Source organism: Anabrus simplex, chromosome 5 (assembly GCF_040414725.1).
Source record: "Anabrus simplex isolate iqAnaSimp1 chromosome 5, ASM4041472v1, whole genome shotgun sequence".
Lineage (NCBI taxonomy): Eukaryota > Metazoa > Arthropoda > Insecta > Orthoptera > Tettigoniidae > Anabrus > Anabrus simplex.
The window spans coordinates 137,049,039-137,061,564 of NC_090269.1; the positions used below are offsets into that span (position 1 = coordinate 137,049,039).

The window sequence follows — 12,526 nt, forward strand, 5'->3', positions numbered from 1 at the left end:
TAGCTCTCACAAGAGTTTTCAAACTTTTATACTCCACAGCTCAAACCATGCATTTCTGGACATTGGTTTCCTCTAGAAAATGTTTATCAATGCAAATCTAGAAGGCAATGGGAGAACCATGCAGATTTTTAGCATTCTCCGATGCAATTTTGTTTGAATAAAACTGTAAAATAAGGTGTACAAAATCAACATAAAAAGGTTGTCTGATAATTGTGTCCTTCCATCTCAATTGTGGTCATCTGCAGCCTCTCCTTCCTTGCATTTGTATTTCCATCACCTTTTTTGGCATTCTTTCATCACTCATTTGCTCTATGTGCCCAAACCATCTTAGTCAGCTCTTCTCAATTCTATCATTCATTTTTCCCACTCCATTTTCTTCCCAGATTTTCTCATTCCTTATTTTGTCTCTTCTACTCTTCTGTATCATACTCCTCAAGAACTTCATTTCAGCTGCCTGTATTCAAATCTCATCTTTCTTTGTCATTGTCCAAGTTTCTCCATAACTTGTTACGGGTACGTAACACATCTTGTGCATAGTTTCCTTTGCTTCCACTGGCACATCTTTGTCCCATAACACGTTTCTTACACTACGATAGAAACAGCTGCCAGTTTGAATCCTCTTATTAACTGCAGTATCCAGTCGAACATTCTGCATTAATTCACTCCCCAGGTATTTGAATGTCTCCCCTACTTCCAGGGGCTAGTCTGCAAGTCTAATCTACTTACAGTAGTACTGTATGTAGTTTTAGTGTACAATATGTTGATAGTTGCAAAACCTTCAATTGGAGTCAACTTAAATTACTACTGTACACTGTACTTCAACTCACCAACTCTCACTGTTCTGTGCCATCAACTTCTTCTTAAAAGTTTGCAATGGAGCAGGGTCCATTGTTTTGCAAGCCACTCTACACTTGATTGAGTATATTGTTTGAAACAAGGTGAACATAGTGCATGTCTTCTTGAAGGTCATCCAGCCAGCGTTTCTTGGGCTGACCATGTGGCCAAGTTCCAGATGGTGCGATGCAAAGTGCCGTCTTTAAAATAATGTACCTTCCCTATGCATTACATGGCTATACCACCTAAGTCGGGTCTCATGCACCTTGTCTACAACTGGGGCAACTCCCATGATTTTCCAGGTGTGACATGACCTAGGTGGGTCAGGTCAAGTAACCAGCAAAGCATGCACATCTCCAACATGCCAACATGAACGAAATCAAATGAATCTATTCAGTAAAATGAATCGACTATCTCATCACTGGTACCTAACTCAAAATATTTCCAGCCAACCATTCAGAGCTTTAAAATCTTCATAGCAAATTTCCTTAATACTTCCTTACCCTTTTCTTGAATAATGGGACTGGAGATAGAAAAGTTTTTTGCTTCTTGCAGCTGAAAATCACTCAAACAAAACTGTATCAACAGCAGCACCTTGAGTTTTAGGAAATTTGTTTTTTCTATTGTATCACCATTCTTGTGCCACTGTTTTAATTTGCTGTTTTTATTGTCAGACAGTTGAATTTACTCTTTTCCACACCAAATTTATCTGTGGCATTGAGTTCATTTTTTCCATACACTCGATAACTTCAACCTTTTCCAGAATTGTTAAACTTTACCCTTTAGATGCTATAGCTATGTACTGAAAGCAAGTGACTACACAGAATTACTGAGCCACTTTGTTATCTCACCTCAATAATCCATTGTCAGCACTAGGAGGGGACTTCCCTGTTTTAAAATTAGGAGTAACAGATTTATGACACGCCTTTCAAATCCCTACTAATGCCACTATAATTACTGAGTCTCACCAGGCTACCACCTACAGCTCTAGGCACTCAAATACTTACTGTATTTACGCGAATAATCCCCGCATCCTAACTTCAGGAAGGCTGATTTTGAAAAAAAATGCCAACATTGACTCAAATAAAACCCACACCCCAATTTCATGCCTCAATTTCTTTTTTAAATATGTGGGTATTATTTGCATAAATACGGTATTTGTATTCACAAGTCTTTTGAAATGAATAAATGTACACTGTCATGCAATTCAATCTTCACTCTATTTGTGTCTGTAGTGAAGAGGTTAAAGCATACTTTGTGACTGTGGAATAGGTGTCCGTGTCCGTACCTGGGAGTGTCTGCGAGGTAATGTTATCATTGTTGGTATAGGATTTATCATCATCATCCTCATCATACATTTACCTTGTCCAGCTCCCACCAGGTTGGGATGTTTATGGCACCTTTCCATCTTCCTCTATCCAACCATTGTTCCTCCTTAACTGCGTTCCAATCCATGTTTCTTCTAATTATAGTATTCTTGATCCTTTTCAACCACCTTAGTTAGTCTGGATCTCCCCCTCATCCTCCCTCCTTCATCTGGGTTTCCATCATCTGCATAAGAAAAATCCTCTTAACAGATCCAAACCATCTAGGTTTATCCCTCCCCATTCTGTCGAAAAGCTTTTCCACTCCAATTTCTTTCCTGATGCCATCATTTCATACTCTGTCCTTTCTTGTGATTCCTATGATACTTCTTACACATTTCATTTCACTGGTCTGAATTTTATTCTCCTGTCTTTTTGTCAGTATATCTCTTTATATTTCATTGGTACTTCCTTCCTCCCCACCAAGTTTCTCACACTCTGGTAGAATGTATTTCTCTGTTGAATCCTTTTACTGATCACCTTGTCCAGCCCTGCACCCTGCACCCTGCATCAATTCACTTTCCAAGTATTTGAAGCTCTCCACAATTTAAAGGTTTTGTCCCTTTATTTTCACAATTCCCTTCCCTTTCGCCTCTAGTCAACACATTGTCTTACTCTTTTCCACACTGATTTTCATCCCAAAATGTTCAATAATCTGTTGAATTGCCCTTGTACTGCCTCCCTGTTTGCTCCCTACACCATAATATCATCTGTAAACAGCATTACCTCCAGTTCCCTGCCCGACATTTTGTCTTTGTCTCATTCACAATTTCATCCATAACCACTAAGAATAACAGGGGTGGCAGCGCACTTCCTTGCCATAGTCCAGTTTCATTCCAAAACCATTCTGTTCTTCCCACATGTGTCTGGACACTGCTGCAACAATTATTTTACATTACTTGCACATATTCTATAATTTGTTTTCCAAATCCAGACGTGCCAACTTTCAAAATTTAAAAATCAGGAGATTGTTTTTATGTGGCATATCCCAACATGTTACGACATATCATTGCTGACATAACTTTGAAGAATATTTAACACATTATTCTACTCAATTATATAACTTGTCTTATTAATTAATGTATTTATTTATAAATACCAAAATATTGCATGTATTTTATAAATACCAGTACTGAAATACTGTAAGAGTCTGAGTTTTAACCCTCTACTGCATGAATTACTTTTCATTTTCGTTTGGTGAAGAAAATTTCAAGCTTTAATGTTCAACATACTTTCAGTGTATTAGATGTACCGGCAATTCTTAACTGGGGCTAATAGCTTAACACTCATATGTGATGTGGATTGCCATACTTGAATATATATATGATTTTTCACGATTTTACGCTAAGCTTTTAACATTCAAAGACCGAACATTACTACCTACTGGCCATGGGTACGTACTGCAAGGCGCAAGTACAACTTGCAGAAGAGATTCTGCCATATTTAAGGACACCACCAACTGATTGCATCTGCCTTGCCAGTGCCCATTGAAAATCAATTCTCAGCAGCTACTTAAAGAATGAGGAAAAACCTGGGATTTTCAAAAAATACAGGAATACAAAATCTGCTCTCAAGATTCTAAGATATGACATTGTGGCCTGAAGGAATGGGCTTGCCACCAATAGCTGATTTACCTGTAATGGATAGTCCTTTCATAAGTCTCTGCAATCAGGAGAGAGGGAGGAAGGACCAAAAATAGGGAGTGTCGCACTTAAATGTGGGAGTTGGCACATCTGCAAATCCTTTCTGTTGCATTACTTTCCATACCCTTATGTTGGACATAAAATTCTGTCCACATCTTAGAGGTGTCTGTAAGGAGAGGTTTCACTGTACATGGTAATAAGTATATCAGGTGCAATTATTTGGATTGAATTCTGAGGTCTATAGCTTCTTACAGTTCTAGCCAATTTTGATTGGTGAAGGTATAATAAGATTAAATATTCTAAGATATGACATTGTGGCCTGAAGGAATGGCCTTGCCACCAATGGCTGATTTACCTGTAATGGATAGTCCTTTTATAATTCTTGATACAAAATTTCGATGTACATGAATGTTTAAATCAACATACATATTCCATAAGTACATTACATTTCATAAACTTTACATTGTAACAGTTGAGAAAGTTTGACCTTGTTCCAATTATGTACTTTAGTTGACAACAATAGTGAGTGAAAGTTAAAAAAGATTATGTAAGTGCTGCTAGGAGAATGGAAATATACATTTAATGCATATTTAGGCACCTTCTTAAGTGAATTATTTTCAGCTTCTTTCTCTCCAAGTTTCTTGTTGGAAGTTGCTAACGATTGCTCTAATCTGTTGGACTGCTCCTTGCTGACATTAGCTTGTTGTTGCCACCTCTTCCGGTCTTCCTCTAAGAGCCGCTGTTCAGCATGCATGCGCCTCAGTTCTTCTGACTGCAGCACATTTAATTTATTTAAAACATAGTGAGAAAAACACAAGTATTAAAAAAACCAAATTTTTCCAGCATTGATTTGTTTGTATTTATTCAAGGAAGATAAAGTAAACAAAAATGTTTTGAAACATAAAAAAGATATAAGAATATGGATGTGGGTGAAAAATCCATATCTGGACTTTCCCAACATTTTACGGTACTAAGTTTATATAGCTGAAATAGAATTACAACAAAAAAATATCAGTAAGTCGCCATTCAGTACAACTCTATGTGTGCGGGTGGGTTTTTTTCTCTCTCCTTCATGTCCTTATCGAGGAAATGTACTCATCCCCTTTATTATTTCTCACCTAGCATGATTTATTGCTTGTATTCTGTATTTTAATATCATGTTGGTTCTAGTAATACCATACAGATATGAGTTAAAGACTCACCAAATTTTTAAGAAACACTAAACTGCTGGAATATTGCCGTGAAAGAAAAGGTACTTCATTGTGCCAGTATTGGTTTTATTATGTGTGTGTTTGTGTGATGTGTTAATCAGTTAGCGGTCCACTTCATCGGATATCCAGGTAAGATTTCTATCTTAGTTCAAGCATGTCTGTTAACTAGTTAATTATGGGATCACCCTCTGAGAGTAACCATAGCTCTAACAACAGCACTCCACCCCAGCCTAATGATGCCAGTAGACTTCTGAAACAATAACTTTCACTGTATCCTCACATTCTACAGAGTTTTGGGTTTTCTGTGCACTGGGTTACTTACCGTTATTGAATTGTTAACTGCCTGTCACCCGGTACCTTATTGAGACTAGAGTACCACTGTGCCATTATATCTAATTTCTCTTATTTGGTGCCTCACGTTACAGCAGTACAGTGATTTTTATGTATTTGATTTGCAACTCCGCACTGGGTTATGTGGTATGTATTCTAACCTGGCACCTCGCAGTGTTACAATGGTTTCCCATGTAATCCCACCCTACATATTAATGTTTTATCACTAATCGAACATCACATCATTTTCGACTGTATTATCTATCAGCAAGAGGGTTTGGCCATGGGATCGCTGGCTTCGGGTAACTTAGTCGAAATCTACTTGGATTTTTAGAACATACTAAAATTGATAATAATAACTTCAATAATATTCTTTTTTGGGCTAGATATGTGGATGATACTTTAGTAATCCTAGATGAAAGCACAACAGATGCTGCTTCCACTCTTGTCAACCTTAATAATATTGACTCGCACATAAAATTTATGCTTGAATCTAAATCTGAACAAAGAATAAATTTTTTAGACTTAACCATCATTAGGCAACCAAATTCCTTAAAATTCAATATATCCTGCCCAAATGACCGAAAGTGATCTTAAAAAAGAATTGAACAATATCCGTATGATTGCTAAACTCAATGGATATAATAGTTCTTTCACTGAAGGTATTATCAATAAATACAAACATTATCCTATAACCACTCTGAAAAAAAGAAAAACCAAAAGCTTCTTTATTTTCTACCTTTACATTCAATAAAGATATTTATAAGGTCATTAACGTTTTTAAAAAACATGACATTAAAATCTCCTTCAGAACCAACAATAATAATGCTACAGTCTTACACAACTCATCATCTGTTAATAAAACTGATTGCTTTTCAAAATCCAGAGTATATAAGGTAAAATGCAACAGCTGCAATTTTTCTTATATTGGACAAACAGGAAGAAGCTTTAAAATACAATACTTGGAACATGTCAATGCCCTAAAATACAATAAATTTTCATCTGTTGGTTAACACATGAATGATTATAACCATAAATTTACAGACATTAAGCCTGTTATGGTAATTCTCAAAATTATGAATAAAGGACCTCTCCTTAACATAACAGAGAATTGCTTTATAAATCTAGACCAATATTTTAATCCAAACTTCAATCTTAATGACTTTTCCAAGAAACCAAACATTCTTTTGACCTACTCCTTCAGCTTTTCAGACAATCAAAATCAAATATTAAAGGTCTGATTTTTCATTCTATTTATAGTTCTTTTCTTAAACAATCTTCCATATTCCCACATCCCTCAGCCCTGCCTTAATAAACTCTCCCCCCTCCTCGCCTTTTTTTTCCTTCCCTTTTTCTTTTTTCCTTCCACCTCCTCAAGATTTCCTTTGAACCTCACCTACCCCTATTTCTCTCTTCAGCTTATTACAACACACATTAATTCCCTTATGGCATATTTTATTTAAATATTTTCTTCCACCTGACCAAATTTCTTTCTCTCTTTCTTTCCTTGCTGTCATTGATTTGGAGTCAAATGAACTGCAAATTTCTATCCACCTTTATTTAACTTCATATATGTTAATCCTCCTCATGTAACATGCATTGTCCTTCAAGATTCTAGAAACAGAAGAACTTTCTTCTAGCATCTTACTTCACATAGACTTTTATTTGTAGTTTATAAACATCCTGAGAAGACAATGTTACTGTAATTTCAATTGATCTCTGAATGAACAGCATCATCGCTTGGAAACCAACCTTTTACGATTTCCATCACCAACAACTTAAGGATTACTTTTACAACTTGTTACTTTTATACGGCACACTGGACCTTTTTATGGATCTCTATTTTTTAACATAATGTAGCGCATCTCTGGATTCTTAAGCCTCCACATGCAACAATTACCTTCCTTCAAGTTCCAAAAAACTGAAGAGCCTTTCCAGCATCCATATGTTTTTACGACTATGAACATCTTAAAAAATGACATAACTTCATCTCAGTTGTTCTTCGAATATACAGCAGCACATTTAAGAAGCCAGCATATGTTGAATTCCTTGACCCACAACTGAAAAATTTACATCCCTAACAACTTTTTAATGCTATATGGCGCACTGGACTTTATTCGTAAATAAACGACATAATTTCGGCTCAGTGATTCTTCAATTGGATACCAGCATCTTAAAGGAGCCAGCATATTCTAATCTTCTTATCCAGCAACTCAAGGATTCATTCCTATCTATAACATCTTTTTAATGCGCACTGGATATTTGATGAACTCTTTCATAGAGTTATTTTTTAACATAGTGCTGCACAATATCTCGCAAGGTATGTACTTCTACGAGACCTTATTTGTCTTTACATTGTTTAATTTCTTTGGTATTTGTGTTTTAATTTTGCTTTAGGCTGACGATGACGTAGTACTAGGTCGAAACAAGTCCCTAATCATTTATGTAATTTAAACTCTTTACATTTTGTATTAAAAAGGTGGACCCTAATAATACATTAATTTACTCTATTGTATTTAATCAGTGGTCGGCGGAAATACTTATTATGGATCCTGATGAGACTGATGAAATCCTAAATCTGTGTTTGAACTTACGCATATTGAAATATCAGTGTATGGAAGTGAATAGTTACCATCAAATACTGAAAGTGATAGTGACCTTGTAAGTGTGATAGAAGAAGGTAAGGAAGAACAAAATGATGCAGAAAGGAGTGACAGTGATCCAGTGCAAATGGTAGTAAGTGCTATTCATAATGATCACATAAATAATATTTTGAAGTGGACTGACTCGAAAGCCACATGTGGGGAATTTCCTTGTTCTGGATACCCAGAGCTGCAGTATGATTTGGATGTAACAGACTGTTTTACAGTATCTAAGCAATTTTTGATGATGAAATCTTAGGTGTAACTTTTTTAGAAACCAACGGATATGCAACGCAACACTCTGCCTCTAGAAGAGTAAAAAAGACACCCACCAATGGCTAAATGAAGGACTGCATGAAAGACAAAATGAAGAAGCTGCTTGGAGCTCTTGTGATCATGGACATTTGTCCTCTTCCCCAAAGAAAAAAGTACTGGTCTAACAATCGTATGTATGGAAATGAGGTTATAACGAAAAGTGTGGCAAGGTACCAATTTACCAGACTTTCATTTGCAACTGGTTTCTTTTCTTAAACATTTAATTTTTTGTCAAACGAGTGTATTCTTACTCTATGGAAGTCAATTTTCATTGGAATTTAATAAACCAACCTATTTATTATAACTGTATGCAATTTTGTAATCTTACAACATGTTTAAATAGATAAAATGCTGTTTTCATAATTAAAGGAGGTTACTGAATGACAGATATTTACAAACTTTTAGTGCACAAATTTTTGTTATATCATGTACCACCAGTGGTACACAATGTATACAATCCTAATAAAGCTGAAGCATTACTCTACTTCCTTGCACAAAACCAGTGGTGCACTTTGGAATTTCAGGAACTCAGTGGTTGTTCACCGTCGGGCTGAATGTTAATTAATCTTAAAGTGACTAATAACGCTCAGAATGTTGTAATGCATGGACAGATTTCAATACCGGCTATGTCCACTTATGACTTATATTCATTGCTTACTCGATTCGTATTCCAAAATATAAACCTCTTTTGAGCAACTGTTTTGAGAGTTATCATAATCAAATGGATCGCCAATCTTCATAGGGAGAGAGTGTAACATGTAGGAACTTAAAAGATATCGACATGAATCAGTTAAGATATGAAGCCTACAGTCTTCCATGGCATGACATTTTTAATCTAGAAGATATTATTAGTTAATTCACTAACAGATAACCTATATAAAAAACATGCACTGAAGAGACAGATAAGAGTGTTTCAGAAACCTAATCCATGGCTAACCTCTGAAGTTAAAAACATGATGTCTCAGCGTGATGCTCTTTTTTGATGCTACAAATGTACTTGTGACCAAACTGACTATGAAAATTATAAAATAATTAGGAATAAAACTAAAAAACTTATATGTAATCTTAAATTTAAATATGTTTGTGAACTAGTAAGTAACTTGACCCTGGAGTGCTCGCGTGGCATCTGGAAGACACCACACTAGTTTATTTACCTCATTACAAGTAAACTACCAAGGCCACTGACTGTACCTTTCAAGTAACTATTCACAAACAATATAAAGAATCAGCATGCCAGTATTAGTCTAACTTGCGTGGTGATGAGTCAGTTTTACACAGTGTCAACGGTGTCTGATAGATGCCATGTAAACTTCACTGCTATAATGGAAGTTCCCACTTTATAGTATTATCTTCAATATTATTGCAGTAATTATTCTTCAGAATGTCTCAGATTGCATGGTTTCTTGCCAAAACATGAATTTACTGGGCGAGTTGGCCATGCAGTTAGGGGCGTGTGGCTGTGAGCTTGCATCCAGGAGATAGTGGGTTCGAATCCCACTATAGGCAGCCTTGAAGATGGTTTTCCGTGGTTTCCCATTTTCACGCCAGGAAAATGCTGGGGCTGTACCTTAAGTAAGGCCACGGCCGCTTCCTTCCAACTAGGTCTTTCCTATCCTATCGTAGCCATAAGACCTATCTGTGTCGGTGTGACGTAAAGCCACTCGCATAAACATAAATTTTTCATATTTTTAGGGCTGAAAATGAGAGGAAAAGAGGAGATATATAATCTTGATTGCATTGGTGACAGAAGGATTGTCCAGAGTTGATGATGAATTGTACAGTAACAATGAGGAGAATAATCTAGAAACTAGAGGCAATAGTATAGACACCGAACAAGATACGAACAGTAGTGAAGAAAAAGGAGAAAATGACAGTAATTATCAAAAATTAAGTTCCTAGAAGGAAACCAAATTTAATGACTGATTATTTCCTAGGGTGAAATGGAGTATCTATGTGGCGTAAAGGTTCTGAAAGGTTCAGAAATGTTCAAACCCGGCGACAAAATATCGTCATGCATTTATCTAGTGTGACAGGTGTCGCAAAACTTGTTAAAACTCTTAAAAAATGGTTTGACGAGACAATGCTTTCTATTATAGTGGAGTGCATAAAGTGGAAAATTGAAGAGGTTCATACGAACTACAACAGATAAAGGGATGCTTGATTTAACAAGATGTAAAATGAAGGCCCTAATTGGCATACTGTACTTATGATATGCAAGAAAAGATAACCACATAAACACCAAAGACATTTTGGGCTAGCAAAAAAGATGGGAGTATAACTCTGCCAGTTGATTATGTAAGAGAGATATTTTAGGCTCCTACTATATTTCCTAATGTCCACCATTACTTGCTTTTATATCAATAAATTAGATTCACTGATTTACATTCATCCATTCAAAATGTCCTGAAATTAATGTACACCCTTATTAGAAACTTGGGATAGCATAATTGCCTCAGAAATGAAATGCCGTCTCTCAGACTCCAAAAGACCTTCCATGACATAGAATTGAATGCGACCACTGCAGGGTTAAATACGGCTAGTGCATGGAAGCATCTCCAAGCTATGGGCATAGGTAGAATGAGGGAAAAGTATCAGATACCTGACATTCCACTTGATGAGCTGAACGTGTATTTCACGGAATTCAGGATTCAGTCTATACCGCTTGTTCCTCACAATCGCCCTTGCTTTACCTTACAATAGAGTAAATTAATGTATTATTTGGGTCCACCTTTTCAATACAAAATGTAAATAGTTTAAGTTACATAAATGATTAGGGACTAGTTTCGACCTACTACTAGGTCATCATCAGCCTAAAGCAAAATTAAAACACAAATACCGAAGAAATTAAACAATGTAAAGACACGTAAGGTCTCGTAAAAGTACATACCATGTGAGATATTGTGCAGCACTATGTTAAAAAATAACTCTCTGAAAGAGATTCATAATAAGTCCAGTGCATACTAAAAAGATGTTAAAGATAGGAATCCTTGAGTTGATGGAATATACTGGCTCCTTTAAGATGCAGGTATCCAATTGAAGAACCACTGAGCCGAAGTTACGTCGTTTATTTATGAATAAAGTCCAGTGCGCCGTATAGCATTAAAAAGTCCAGTGCGCACTAAAAAGATGTTATAGAAAAGACTCCTTGAGTTGCTGGATAAGATTAGAATATGCTGGCTCCTTTAAGATACTGGTATCCAACTGAAGAACCACTGAGCCGAAGTCACGTCGTTTATTTACGATTAAAGACCAGTGCGCTGCATAGTATTAAAAAGTTGATAGGGATGGAAATTTTTCAGTTGTTGGTCAAGGAAATCAACATATGCTGGCTTCTTAAATTTACTGCTGTATATTCGAGAACAACTGAGATGAAGTTACGTCATTTTTTAAGGTATTCATAGACGTAAAAACACATGGATGATGGAAAGGCTCTTCAGTTTTTTGGAACTTGAAGGAAGGTAATTGTTGCGCGTAGAGGCTTAAGAATCCAGAGATGTGCTACATTATGTTAAAAAATAGGGATCCATAAAAAGGTCCAGTGCGTGCACCGTATAAAAGTAACTTTAAATAATACTGTTATACCTTATTGTGAATCAGTTTCTAACCTTGGTGTTATTATAACGGAAACTCTAAACTGGTCAGCGCAAGTTAAGAATATCTGCAAAAAGGTTTATTGTGGCTTGCACCCCTTAAAACGTTTCAGAAATGTATTCCCTCGATCACTAAAAATTCAACTTGTTCGGTCATTATTATTTCCCATTTTTGACTACTGTGATGTAATTCTTATGGATATAACAAAAGAATTAAGCTTGAAACTACAACGCACTCAAAATGCTTGTCTTAGATATGCTATGGATTTACGGTATGACGCTCGAGTTTCTCCCTACTATAAACAATTATCTTGGTTACGACTAGACGACAGGCGTAAACTACATGCAAATACTTTTATGTACCAGGTACTTTCGGAAGACATCCCTGCTTATCTCTCCAGCAATTTTCGTCACCTTGGTTCTTTACATCTCCATGATACTCGCTCAGTGTCCCTCCTAGAAATACCTGTCCACCGAACAACCACATACCATCGATCATTTACTATCACCGCTTCGGGATGGTGGAATGCTCTTCCCAAAGACATCAAGAATGCTGCATCAAAAAGTATATTTAAAACCTCCTACCAGCAGTTCCTC

At 36.2% G+C, this 12,526-nt stretch overlaps 1 protein-coding gene across 4 annotated transcripts in view; it reads right to left on the reverse strand.

Moving 5' to 3' along the window:
• Window positions 1-12,526, reverse strand: part of LOC136874694 (testis-expressed protein 9) — a 166,190-nt gene that overhangs the window by 84,566 nt on the left and 69,098 nt on the right. For 3 of the 4 annotated variants that reach the window (XM_067148335.2, XM_067148334.2, XM_067148336.2), the window contains exon 5: window positions 4,440-4,613. The exons of the other annotated variant lie outside the window; for it this stretch is intronic. In XM_067148335.2, the coding sequence (XP_067004436.1) occupies window positions 4,440-4,613 (174 nt within the window). The remainder of the gene's footprint in view (window positions 1-4,439; window positions 4,614-12,526) is intronic. 4 annotated transcript variants of the gene reach the window in all.